This window comes from Camellia sinensis, chromosome 6, assembly GCF_055761805.1.
Source record: "Camellia sinensis isolate YWXY chromosome 6, ASM5576180v1, whole genome shotgun sequence".
In the NCBI taxonomy this organism is placed as follows: Eukaryota; Viridiplantae; Streptophyta; class Magnoliopsida; order Ericales; family Theaceae; genus Camellia; species Camellia sinensis.
The window spans coordinates 159138759-159153768 of NC_138966.1; the positions used below are offsets into that span (position 1 = coordinate 159138759).

The 15010-nt window shown below is 30.7% G+C and overlaps 1 protein-coding gene across 1 annotated transcript; it reads right to left on the reverse strand.

Annotated features, from left to right (window-relative positions):
- Nucleotides 1-643: 643 nt before the first annotated feature.
- On the reverse strand, nucleotides 644-9171 carry LOC114272267 (monooxygenase 1-like). The gene is made up of 6 exons (XM_082875188.1): nucleotides 8950-9171; nucleotides 8676-8822; nucleotides 5976-6026; nucleotides 5581-5749; nucleotides 1475-1703; nucleotides 644-1307 (listed from the first exon to the last, which is right to left on the reverse strand). Exons 1-6 carry the CDS (start codon nucleotides 9057-9059, stop codon nucleotides 778-780), a joined length of 1236 nt encoding a protein of 411 aa, XP_082731314.1. The 5' UTR covers nucleotides 9060-9171; the 3' UTR covers nucleotides 644-777.
- Between the last annotated feature and the right edge of the window lie 5839 nt (nucleotides 9172-15010).

Consider the following 15010-nt stretch of genomic DNA (forward strand, 5'->3'; position numbering starts at 1 on the left):
AATACAAAAAAATAAAAAATAAAAAAACCCTAAAAAATTAGGGAAAAAAAAATAAATGATAAAAACGCCTGCTTTCGCTATTAGAGAGGAGGAAACATAATACCCTAACGATATAAAAATATCACGTTAAAAGAAAATAATAATGATATAAAAATAACGAAAGTGAATTTGCTCAATTTGGAGGGAAAAAAATAAAATAAAAACACGCTAAAATGAACATTTAAAAACAACTTAATACCACAATTAGAAAAATTAGAACACAAAAAATAAAAACCCCATACCAACTGAATAAAGGCCCTGTTTGATACAGTTTAATTTCAGCTTATTTCAACTTAATTTAAGTTATTTTGATGTGTTTGGTTTAGCTTAACAATACAGCTTATAACTTTTTGTAAGTCAGAAATTAACTTATTCTTTGAGTGGGGCAGGAGAAGCTTAATTTACTAAGTCTGAAATCAGCTTATGTTCATAGTTATAAGCTATAAGCTGTTAACGTGGTATAAGCATTTTCCCACAGTTCTACCAAACAGGGCTAAAACAATTGAAAAATTAGAATACGACACATTTTGAGGAAAATGATTTTAACCATACAAAAGGCTCGAGAAATTTAGGCCTCAAATCATTTCAAGAAAACATCTAAATATAGCAAAACATTTGCAGATATACTTAATTAAATGTAGAACAATGATTTCACAATACATACATAAATAAGGAGTGTAGTAGAGTAACAGCAATAGAAACAACAACAAAAACAATTTATATAGCAAAGTTTCTACATCACAAGAGACCACAATCATACCTAGAATGATCATTTTGGTTACGAAAGAAAATAAACATCAGAACAATACTAGCCAATTTCACCAACATTGATGAAGGTCCCACTAGCAAACCAGTGAGATAAGTTTGCATCGACAATCGCACCACCCTCATCCTCCGCTCTTTCACATACTGATCCATTGCTTCTCCAACTTTATGCATCATCATCTGACTTCGGCTTTGGATTTGATCAACTTCACTAAGTTTCTGATACAAACATCTAGCGAGAACAATAGCATCTTCCAAACCTGCCGAACCACCTTGTCCAAGGAATGGACCCATAACATGCATTGCATCCCCAGCTACTGTTACTGTTCCTTTTCGAAAATTTCCCAATAGCAAGTCCCATGGAGCACGATATCTCAAGCGGGTGAGAGATAATGATTCTACGTCACTATCTTCGATCATTTGTTGAATTTCAGGTGGGAAACCATCGATTAAGGGCAGGGTTGACTGTCTAATAAGGTCTGGATTTTGTAAAGCCCTGGCGTCTGTTCATGTGCAGGTAAACAGCATAAAAACAAAAAACAAAAAAAAAGAAGAAGAGCATACCGCCTGTAGACTGACCTTGTGCACATTTGCACATCCTACGCTATTTATAAGCACACAGAGAAAGCCACTAGCATATTAAATCAAACGTATTAGAAAATACTATTACCTTTAGGAGTGGATTGTTGACCCACCATCCAGTGAACTGACTTATCGTCAATTGGAACTCTTCCTACCATAATGTTATTCCTCCTCATTCGGACAAATTCATGGGCAAATGCATGGCCACTTGGATACTTCGTCAAACCTCTCACAGTAGACAGGGGAAATGCTTTTGGGGGTTTTAACTCAAGGAAGTCAGCTACCACTGAATTTGCTCCATCACATCCAATCAAAACCTGCAAGATTAGTAACTTTCCTCTCAAATTGTTTTTAGTTCACTACTGTCAATATTAGTGTTTCATCTTCTTAAAACTAAAATTAGCTGATAATTCAAATTCACATGTTGATTTGTTAGGTGCACCTGATGAATTAATGGACCAGACAATTTATCTATAAAAGAAAAGAGTGTGCATGAGAAATAAAGTGATTTAAACTTTTTTTTTTTTTGGATAATCAGGTATCCGGGCCAATTTATGCACACCCCGACTAAATCCCGGGGCCTTGAAATTAACAACTGGGCAAACCTCCAATGGCCTCAAGGTTTGGGATGTTTGCCTTCGTGGGTTTTGAACTTGTGACCTCTTTGGCGGTAAGTCCTTTGGTTGCTTTCTTCATTTGCTAAGCCAAACCTTTTGGGGTTAAGTGATTTAAACATTTGCTTACACAATTTATATTTTCCCTCTTAATGCTGTGTTTGGTTGAGGGATTGGGGAAGGAATTTGAAAACAAAAAAGAAAAAGGTGTATGAAACTAGATGAAATGTAAGTATATTTTATTCATATTTCACTTTCCTTTTCCTTTTCCCTTTTCCTTTCCATTTCCAAATCCCTTCCCAAATCCTCCAACCAAACACAATGTAAAAGTTCATCTCTTGTGTTTGAGATATGATTATCTTGCTCTTTTAAAAAGGTTCTCACGCTTTGAGCCTAAATTTATTCAAATGGTTGGGTTGGATAATGAATAGAGATTGATTCAACTGATTTATCACAAACCTAATGAAGCCTCCAAGCTTGCATGTGTATTTCGGTGTATGAATACAAATACCTGATTGTTTTGATGATCTCCAGTATAGCGATCCCGGGTTTACCCTTGTTGTACTGTGATCCGGACATGTGTCCGTGAATGTTGGTAGTTGTTTATTTTCTAGTTTGCATCCTCTTTACTTTGTATTTTGGGTTATGGAATGTGTTGGGCAGGTTTGTTACAGGTTGGTTGTGCTTGGGAGCCTAGTGTTGCTGCCCAGATTTTTGGTCCTTCGCTCGAGCGAGGAGTTTGTCGCTCGAGCGAGAGTAGTGTTGCCCCGGTTCTGGACCTGAGAGTTGTAGTTTCTAGCTCGAGCGAGCTTTTCGTGGCTCGAGCGGTCTGGGTTTTTCTTCGCTCGATCGAGAACTTCTTGGCTCGAGCGAGAGTTTTCTGTGTCTGGTCGCTCGAGCGACCAATCCTTCGCTCGAGCGAGGGTGTTTTATATCAGCGGACAGCAGCGTCTAAAACATCACTTTTTCAGTCCTTTTCTTTGATTAAACCCTAAATCCGACACCCTCTCTCTCTAAACTTGCACTCTCTCTAAGATTTGATCTCCCTAGGGTGTGAATCTAGCCTAGGGCCTTTGTTAAAAAGATAGAGGGCGTTGAGAGCTTCGATTTAATCTGAAAAAGTTTGGATTTGGAGCAAGTTGATCTTGGAGTCTTCATCTCCTTTTGGGCTAAAACTTCAAGGTAGGGATATCCTACTCCTCTCTATGGGTTTTGTCTTTAAATTTTGGTATTTTGAGATGTTGGGCTTGGTTTGGTAATTTTGTAAAAGTTTGGGGCTTTTGTGTAATTTTACAAAAGTTGGGGTTTTATTCATAATAAACCTAGATGCATGTTTGGCATAGAAAAATGGAATGATTGTTGAATCATTGATGAAAATGGAACCTAAGGGTTGAAATGTTAATTATGGGAATTGACCTAATTACATTGTTTAATTAATTGGGATAATTAATTGAGAAGAATGAGGAATGAAATGTTGATTGAATATCCATTGTGCGTTTATTTTCTGTTTAGAAATAACTGCTTTGGGCTATCGGTGGAGGATAGTCGTGATTGTTATAGACAATGCATGATGATTAGGTAAACTGAAACTAATCAATGAAATGTGTCATGGAACTTGACGGTTAATTGAATACATTAATTGTATGTATTGTGTGATTGTATATAGAACCAATGTGTTTATATACGTTATGTGTAGAGGAGGAGATAGGGGATGTACTCCGCGGTTTAGGGGAAGATAGGGGATGTACCTCTAAACCGGATAGGTATTTGGAGGAGATAGGGGATGAACTCCGTAGACAGAGCTCATATGCTTGTCTAGAGAAGTGAAGATAGAGCTCATATGCTTATCTTTGTGAAGTGTGGATACAGCTTGTATGCTTATCTGTGGATATTGTTGATATACATATCTGTTGTAGAATGTGGATACAGCTTGTATGCTTATCTGTGGATATTGTTGATATACATATCTGTTGAGAATGTAAGATATAGCTTTTATACATATCTGTGGAAATGATGATAGAGCTAGCATGCTTATCTATTGAAAAGGGAAAATGAAAAGTAATTGGGACTTGTAAGTCGTTGATATAAATATGTAATTTATGTGATTGAATCAGTGTTGACCAACTATCAATTGCTAATGTTTTAGTCATTGTCCATGGTTGGTTTAGTGTATTTCTACTGGGCTGTGGCTCACCCTATATGGGAATATCATTTTCAGGTGCAGGAAGCATGCCACCTCCAAGGACATAGCTGGGAGGCTAGTGGCGGGCATAGTTTTGTTGTTGTACTTTTGATGTATTACATGTAATTTCAAGCCAAGGGCTTAATGTGTAAACGAGTTAGAACTCTTTGTTGTAACCAAGTGTTAACTTGGAAAGCTGTAAGCCCGTAGGGCATTTTGTTATGAGGTTAACATGTAATACTTATGTAATGGAACTCTAATGAATGAAAGAATGTGGTTAGTTTATATGTAAATGTATGTCTTATTAGATGGGTTTATTGTTATTATTTTGAGGGCGTTACATCCAGTCTATTACTCAAATGCCCTTATTGACTAAGGCACAAGATTACAATCTACATGGATGACATTGCTAAAATTATGTAATAATAGCTCTTTTTTGTCGACCTGGATACAAGTAGCAACCAAAACAAGCTAGGAAAACACAAGTTTTCTAGAGAGTTCTTCATACCCCAATACAAAGCTATATATGCAAGTAATTTGCAATTTCTTGCTATCAAATATATATAAATATATAGTTCAACATTATTTGTTTGACTTCATGAGGAAGAGACATCTCCCATAGAAATTGATGTTACTGATGGTGTTTGGGAACTTGGGTTTAGAATTTTTTTTTGATTTTTTTTACTAAAAGATAAATTTTTTATAAAAAAAAAAAAAAAAAACACATCCGAACAAAATATCACATCCAGCACCATAATCATTTCACTTTTTCTCTCACAAACATTACATCCAACCACGAAAAAACCCAGCTATCTTCTCAATCACCAAAATTTTTTTATCCAATAATATTCTATAACTAAAAAAACCTACATAAAAACCCACTTTTCAAACATCCACTAAGTATTGTAAAGAAAATGATTCCAACCTCAGACACAGGAAACTAATTTCAATGATCTTTAAAGGTCCTTCCTCAATTCAAGCTTGGAGGACAGAGATAAAATAAAGAGAAATGTTAGAGATCATAAAAATTTTGTTATGAAAAGGATTATGAAAAATTTGTGACCCTTAGATTACCTTGATTAGTGTGTGGTCCTTCATTTTAGGTATAATCTAAAGATCACAAATCTTTCATAACCATTTTCATGAAAGACTTTTCATGATACCTAACATTGGGCTAGCTATACGTGTTTGCACTACAACACAATTTTCAATAACTTAATAGATGGATCATAATGCTGATCATATACACGTGCATGCATAATAAATTGGTTACAGAGTAAGTTATTGTACACAATTGCCATATATATATATATATATATATTTTTGATAAATAAATTTTACACAATTGCCATATAAAAGCAACGAAGTGAAGATCAATGATGAACATTAATTAATTACCTTGGCAATAATACGCCTGCCATCAAGCAGTTGGAGAATTGGATTGGAAGTTAAAGGATCCAACTTAACGCCTACTATCTGGCACCCGAAATGTATTGCATGTGGTGGCAAAGCATTTGCTAGTGTATTGATAAGGTCGCTCCGCTTCAAGCATCGAGCTTCACCATGCCTATCCTATCAAAAGCTGGCTTAATTTTTTTTTTTTTTTTTGGAATTCGTTAAAATACATTTAATTGGATTCATTCCATCCCTTCTGTGTAATTAAGTCCCAAATATCCTCATTAACTTTGGGCTCATTAATTTTATAAATTAGAACCCCCCAATTGAAAAACAGCCTGATTTAGAAAAATAAAATAAATAAATAAAGAAAAGGAGAATTAAACATTTGAACTTACCCAAAAGATGTTTCTTTCGTTGAACCCTTATCAAGCCACACCTCTCGAGCCCTATACTTGTGCAATGGCCATATAGTTAGAAGTAGTACATATGCCTGGAAACATGCATTAACCATAGACTACTTCGCAATAATTTGAAATTTGCTTCACAATTATCTGTGTTTTCATTTTTTAAAGGATCAATTGACATACATATGGAGGGTGCACCGCATTATAGTGTGATCACCTCCTATTCCATCATTATGTAGTCGTAATGTAAGAATTACAAAAGAGATTTAAAATTGCAAGCTTATGTTCTTATTCAAAATTGAACTACCACAAAACCAATTTGAGCTTTTGAGTTACTTGCATCGGCCTAGCTGGGCAATCAAATGGTAATTAATATTTTGGCTCTAGGCATAAATTTTTTTATTAAATTCTACCACCGGTAGTGGGTTGAAGATTAATAAAAAAAATATGAATAGATCTGGTATTATTTATACACAAGCTATACAACTGAGTTTTCACACCATCACATTTTCTTATATAGGAAGAAAGGAAGGACCTATGTAATCATTCATGTAAAATATACACTCGAGAAAAGACAAAAATAAATTACAAAGAAGTTGCAATTTAATTTTTTTTTCTAAATATGTTTGCATAATAATTTTTCGGAAAAGATATGTGCACATAAAATTGCGCAAAAATTTAATTGTTGGTCCATATTCAAATCTTGTATGGTGGGGGGACCACTTTTATATGTCTTTGTGCATTTATTCTGTGTGCATGTAGTATTGCTCTAATTTTCTGCATATGCATGTAGCATTGCTCAAAATTTTCTCACTTGTATTTTGCTACTCACTGGCTTACATAATTTTTAACTACGGTGAGAGAAAACCAAGGTAATACTATTCAGTGTGTTTAATTTCAGTTTTTTAAAAATTGAATTTTTAAATTTTTGTGTTTTTTTTATTTTTAGTGAATATTTTTAAAATTTTAAGTCTTTTTTTATTTTTTATTTTTTTTAGATGCACCTTACTTAAATATATCTAAAAAGTAAAATATTTGTGAAAAAAATATTTCAAAAAATTAAGAAATACAAAAAAATATGGAAAATATACTGAATTTTCATTTTTTTTTTTGTATTTTTGGTATGTAGTGAATTTTTTTTTAAATTTTTCGCGAAAACTATACGTTTTAAGTGTATTTATGTTAAGTATGTCTAAAATTTTAAAAAATTGCTTAAAATATTAAAAAATTTTAGTAAAAACAAAAAAATACAGAAAAATAAAAAAGTAAACTTTTCTAAAAAGTATTTTTAAAAAACCCAAACCAAGCAAAGTGATTCTTTTCTTTTCTTTTTGTTTTATGTTTTCATCATTTTGGTGCTCCCCAATGCAAAAAACTTGGATCTCCATACCCAATGTGTTGCTTTAAGTTTCACACCGAAGGGCATTTTCAAAGGTGTAGAATTTTTTTTTGAGGAAATATCATTGTGCTCCCCAAACTTTCACGCATTATCAATTTGATCCCCAAATTTCGATTAATATTAATTTGTTACGAGCTGCTCCACTCATGTGTAATATTTATTATGCTAAAATAGCACAGGTGCTCAAGCAGCGTACTATTGTTATTGTATTTGTAACTTGTTTTTCACAACCTATCAACCACTATTCACTAATTTAAGTCGAAGTCACAAAAATAAATAAAAATTGCATTAAAAAAAAAATACAAAATCATGGAAAATCAGAAAAAGCTCCCATCAAAATTGGAGTTTGTTGACTGTGATATTATTTTAACATAAATCTCGTTTTTACTTTGTTGATAAGATAATAAGCTTTTGCATAAGGCTCCTTGTTAGAGTTATCGAAGTCATAATAATCATATAATTTTATTTTTTGGTTCTCTATTTCATTCATGTCCTTCGTCACTCTTTTCTTTCTTTTAGAGCATTTATAAAAAAGTGAAATGGGAATAGCATTTCTCAAATGAATAACACTTTTGGGATCTTTATATGCCGAATATGAAAACACAAAGTAAATCATTAACTTATTAATTGGTATGTGGTAAAAAAACAAAAAGATGTAAATATGTATATCTATTCTATGGGTGATTCATTTTCATAAGAAAGTTATTATCACAAATTTAGTAAGTACAATCAAATACCATATAAAGGTATAACAAAAAACATATTTAGTTATATTCAAATAGGTCATAACTAAAAACTACAAACGTGATAAGTGGGGTGTGTGTATATATTATCAGGATGGATTTTACTTCGGTTCAAAAGGATGGTTATTGTACGAGCCTGTGGGCCCACTACAGGTCTAGATAAAATGATCCAAATCGTTTATTTTATTAGGTCTTACGTATATATCATTCATAAAAAAAAAAAAAAAAAATTAGATTGACACGATATTTATAACCTGTTGATTTTCATGCAAAAATAGATTATTTATTTTTAAAAATATATTGACCGCAAATTTTTTTTAGAGACCATTTCAATAAAATTAATTACCTACAAATATCATATCGACCTAATCTACATACACGCAAAATCTAATAACATGAAGGGTTTCGAATCATCAAAATCACACCCATAGATAGCACCCTCCGGTCGAGATTTGGACAGGAACGAAGCCCAATCCTTATAACTATGAATTTCAAACACACATGGAAAATTCAAACATCTAGTGTGTGTATATATATATATATATATACCGCTGAAGAGGAAGAGAAGATTGTCTGAGAAGAGAAGCGAGGCCAAGCTGATGAAGGGCGAGCCAACCATTAGCCAAGATCCCAATAGCTGCACCAGTTGCCCTCAATGTCTCTGATCTTTCCAGAACCACACTTTTCACACCCTTCCTGCACTTTTCAATATCATTTTTATGTTCATTTTTTTTTCTTAATCAATTTCCTCATTAATTATCACTATACATCTCCATTTACCATTAAAAAAAAAAAAAAAAATAGTGTGAGGATGAGGAGTAACCTGTGTAGAGCAAGGGCGGTGGCAAGACCACAAATCCCACCGCCGACTATCACAATCTCATGCTCTTCTTCTTCTTCTTCTTCTTCTGCCTTCACTTCTCTCCCATCCATCTCTCTCTCTCTCTCTCTCGCTCTCTGTGAGAATGGACTTGACTTCTGTAAAATATGGACAGAGTACCCAAATCCCTCTGTTTCCTCAGTTGAAATTGTTCATCCATTTGATCATCGCATTGTTTTATTTTATATTATTAAATAATCATTTGGTCATTTGGTCGACCCTAAATAAAATTTGAATGGGTAAATTACACTGACATCCCCTGATGTTTATATTTATTACAGTTTTTTTCCTCACGTTTTAGAAATTACATCTTCCTTTCCGAGGTTTAAAGTTTCATTACAGATTCTCCCTCAACAATTAAATTTTTTTAAATACCAATTTTGCCCTCACTAGGTAAATTACATTGACACCCCTCACATTTTAGAAATTACAATCCCCTCCCTAAGGTTTAAAGTAGCATTACCAATTGCCCCCTCGATTAGTATTAGTTGGAAAAAAAATTCATTGAAAAAAAATTAATTGAAAAAAAAATTTGTTAGTAAAATTTTTAAATTTCTAATTAAAAACCAATGTAAACTTATTTTTGGAATTTACGTTTTTTCTTCAAATTTACAAACTGAGACAACCATTTATTAACCAAAAAAATTATCAAACAAGTTTTTTATGACAGTTTTTAAAATTTTTATAAATATAAATTGAAAACTGAAGACGAAATGGTTATCAAACAAGTTTCAGATGGTAAAAATGTCATAAAATTAACAAATAATTAAATAAGTTACCAACGTAAGAAATAACTTATCAAAAGATTTTTAGGCTATGTATGGTTTGATTTTTAGATTTTTTTTAAAAATTAAAAATTAATTTGGTTAAGAAATAAAAAATAAAAAACAATTATCATTTTTATATAATTTTTATCTTTCGAGTGGTTAGAAATAATTTTTTACAAATTAAATTGAAACAGCCATATGTATATATATAACCTGTCCAAAAGTTAAAATGATAATTATTTTTTATTTTTTATTTCTTAACCAAATTAATTTTTAATTTTTAAAATTTTTTTCTAAAAATCAAACCATACATATCCTAAGAATATTTTGATAAGTCATATCTTACGTTGACAACTTATTTAATTATTTGTTAATTTTACAATATTTTTACCATCTGAAGCCTGTTTGGTAACCATTTCGTTTTCAGTTTTCAATTTATATTTACAAAAATTTAAAAAACTATTATAAAAACTTGTTTGATAATTTTTTTGGTTTATAAATGGTTGTCTCAGTTTGTAAATTTGAGGAAAAAAACGTAAATTCAAAAAATGAGTTTACGTTGGTTTTTAAACAGAAATTTAAAAATTTTGCTAACAAATTTTTTTTCCAACTAATACTAATCGAGGGAGCAATTGGTAATGCTACTTTAAACCTTAGGGAGGGGATTGTAATTTCTAAAATGTGAGGGGTGTTAATGTAATTTACCCAGTGAGGGCAAAATTGGTATTTAAAAAAATTAAATTGTTAAGGGGGGAATCTGTAATGAAACTTTAAACCTCAGGGAGAGAGATGTAATTTCGAAAACGTGAGGGAGGAACTGTTATAAACATAAACCTTAGGGGGTGTCAGTGTAATTTACCCAATTTGAATTGATTATAATTAAATTTAAACTTTTTATTACGTATTATTATTATTATTATTATATAGGAAAATTTTGAAAGTTAAAAGAAGTTAAATCAAGTTTTGAAAATTTAAGGGATGGAAGACAAGTGACGATATAAGAAAGTGAAAGTTATATGGATGGTTAGATGATGGTTAATAGAAATATTTTCTTCTTCTTCTTCTTCTTATTATTTTTTTGTATAAATTGCCATTGATGGCACTATTGTAAAGAGGATCAACAAATCAATATATGACTTGATTTTCATTTTTTTTCTATCTTAGGAGTAGATCTAATATACATAGGAGTAGTTTTAATTTAGATAAAAATAGTCTTAATGTACTTTACTTGTATTTAATTTTTCATTCAATCATTTACATCATGATCTTCTTCTTCTTTCTCTATTTTTTCTTGTTTGTTTTATCATTATTTTTACTCCAAGGAAGTCCTTAAACTTTCGGGCATAGAGCCTAAACACAATTGCTTAATCATTGTGCTATTTGGTAAGATTTTGGTTAACGCTCTATCGATCTAAGCCTAATAAAAATTTTACCAACAATTTTTGGCATGCCCAGTGGGACATCATCCTAACTTGGAGAGAAAAAAAAATGATACAAACAAAATATCAAGAAAATATGCCATCAAGTGGCATGTTTGCATCTTATGCACCCATGGATGCAAACTACTAATGGAGTGACAATGTTCCAATGGGTACGAATTATTATTAGAATGCCTCATCTTCTATGTATAATGATTGTCAATATTATGATAATGATTCTACAACATAATGGTATGACAAATGATTTGGAAAGAATAATTCAGTGTTGTGGGGATGAAATTTATTGCTGCAAGAATGAAATTTTGGCTCTGTAAGAAGAAATTAATTCTCTTGATTGACAAAAATTTCAAATAATTTCGTCACCGTCATATTATTTGATGCAAAAAGATATAAATTACTTTGATAAAAAAACTCGTCAACTTAGTTATTAATTTATCAAGTTGATGGAGAAATTCAACACTGGAATAAAAAATTAAAGAATCTTAAAAAGCACAAATTTTATGTGATTATGAGAGGCTTTTCCAAGCAAAACTTTCTCTCCACAAAAATCATGGGTAAGAAAAAATTAAGTTGTAAAAATGGCATGTCGGAGAGGTAATTTTTTAAGCCATTAATTGAAAAAGAAGACCAACTTGTCTTGCTAAAAGCTATTAAGAATTTTAATCCAATTAGAGGATATGATTTTAAGTCAAATATGACAAAGAATGTTGAATTACCATTACAAAATGATGGTGAATATTCCATTGGAGAGTATGATTTTAAGCCAAATATGGTTAAATTTGATGAACAACCATCACAAAATGATGATGACAATTCAATTGGAGGGCATGGTTTTAAGCCAAATATGGCTAAACTTGATGAAAAAACATGGCTAAAAATTATGAACAACCTACATTTGATGAATTTGAAGTTTTCGACATTGTTAATTTGGTCAAAAAAATTAATTTTCTAAAGTCAAGTGACATTATGATTTCTGTCATCCAACAACTACAATGGCTTTGTGGTTCACATCAAAAATTAATTTTGATAAAGTGGTTTACAAAGAGAAATTACGAATTTTATTTCTATTTTTTTATATAACAGTAATAGGGGAGTATTTGGATGTGATTTCAACAAACAAAAAACTATATATATATATGGACAATGGATTATGATTTTTATAGTTTCTATTACATATTTATGTTCATACAACTCTCAAAGAATTCGAATATTCATTCTTAAAGAGTTGGGGGCATTGTTTACACCATAAATAAATTTTTTATCGATTATAACTAAGTTTAACTTTCTATTATTATTATTATTGTTATTTTTATTATGATTATGCAGAAAAATCTTGAAAGTTCAGAGAAATTAAGACAAATTTTGAAGATTCAATGGATGGAGGACAAGTGACAATGTAAGAAGGTGAAAGTTATATGGGTGGTTAGACGATAGTTAATAGAAGTTTTTTCTTATATTTTTTTGTATAAATTGTCATTGATGACTCTATTGTAAAGAGAACCAACAAATCAATACATGACTTAATTTTCATCTCTTTTCTACCCTAGGAGAAGATCTAATCTACATAGGAGTAGTTTAAATTTAGATACAAGTAGTCTTAATGTACTTTACTTATATTTGATTGTTTATTTAATTATTTACATCATCATCTTTTTCTTCTTTCTCTTTTTTTTTTTTTTTTTTGGTTATTATTTTTACTCTAAGAAAGTCCTTGAACTTTCAAGGCATAAAACTTCAACTCGATTGCTTGATAATTGTATTGTTTGGTGAGATTTTTGTTAAGCCTTTGTCGAAGCCTAACAAAAATTTTTCTAGGAGTCAGTTAACATTTTTTATTTAAAAAAAAACAACACAAATACTGGAGTTGACTTCAGGTTACACTTTTCCCCAGTTTCAAGCATCACAGCATAGGATTGCCAACTAGAAAAAAAAAAAATAATAATAATAATAATAATTTAACTTATTGATTATTTTTTTAGTTTTTTTATTTTTTTTTAAAAAAAAAATATGTACACAAATAGATAAATGATGTGATCCAAATAAGTTAATAAACTAATACGTAAACTTTTTTTTTTTAAAATTGTCAAAATAGGCCATGATACGAAATTATAGATCACAATGGAAATTTTATTTTATACATAATTAAAAATAGAGCGAATTATATTAACAATCTCTATAGTTTGGGACTCGTGTCATTTTTGATCCATAACTTTTCAATTGTGATACATTTGATCTTAAATTTTTAATCTTGTTCAAAATAAAGACAATTGAAGATTCTATTACTTAATTTCAAGAGCAAAATCATCAATTTGATAAAATATAAACTAATTTGATAAAACTAAATGTCAAAAAAATATTTTAAAATTTTTAAAAATTATTTTTGCGCACAAAAGATAAAATTATATAAAATTGATAAATATTTTAGACATTTATTTATTTATTTTTACCAAATTAATTTTTGTTGTGTGTTTGGATGATGATCATGTAATGGGTGATTATTAGGATTTTAATGTGTAATTGATATATTTAATATATGAAATATTTTTAGTTTTGGAATTTTTGATTTAATGGATTGTTTTAATAATGATATCAAAGTTTTAACCATATTTGACTTTTGAAAAAATAAAAACTAGTTTAATGAAAATAAAAACAACTACCCATTACATGATAATCATCAAAACACATAATAAAAATTAATTTGATAAAAAAAAAAGTCTAAAAGATTTATCAATTTTACATAATTTTATCTTTACTGGGTAGAATTAATTTTTAAAAATTCAAAAATATTTTTTTTGATATTTATTTTTGTCAAATTAGTTTATATTTTATCAAGTTGATGATTTTGCCATTGAAATTAAGCAATGGTATTTTCAGTTGTCCTAATTTGAAACAAGATTCAAAGTTCAAGATCAAATGTGTCACAATTAAAAAGTTAGAGATCAAAGTGACACAAATCTCAAACTATAGAGACTATTAGCGTAATTCACCCTTGGAAATTTGTTTAAATTCTCTCATTTTATTTTTAATTGTGAGTTAAATCATTTAATTTTACTTTTTACAGAAAAATTTGCAATTAAGATGAAGATTGAGGCTAATTGATAATTAAAGGAAAAAAATGAAGAAAAATAAGTCAAATTGAACCCAAACTCTATTCTCAGCAGCAACCAACGTGTCATGGCCAATTGAAAAGAAGTGATTCCTCCTACCCCAAGCTGTGCAATGAAAGTTGACATAATGAAAGCTTATGATAATGTTAGGTGAGATTTTGTTCTTGATGTCCTTAGAGTTATGGGTTTCCCTCCAAATATCATTTGTTGGGTTAAGGCTTGTATTACAAGTCCTTCTTTCTCCATATGTATCAATGGGAGCCTTCATGGGTACTTTAAAGGGGCTCGGGGTCTGAAAGGTGACCCCATGTCCCCTTATCTTTTTGTTATGGTGATGGAGATTCTTTCCAAAATTCTAGTTGAAAAATCTACCCATCTTGATTTTAAGTTCCATTGGAGGTGTGATAAAACTAAAATTGTGAATTTGTGTTTTGCAGATGACCTTATGATTTTTTGCAAAAGGGATGTGTTTACTGTTTCGGTAATTAAGGAAGGGTTAGATGAATTCCAAAGCCTATCTGGGTTGTCCCCTAGTCCCCATAAGAGTCATATTTTTTTCTCGGGGTGTGAGAAAAAGTTGCGTGACGAGCTACTTAATGTCGTCAAGTTTAATGAGGGTGTATTACCGATGAGATATCTAGGTGTTCCTTTAATCTCAACTAAGTTGAAATCTAGTGATTGCGACAAACTT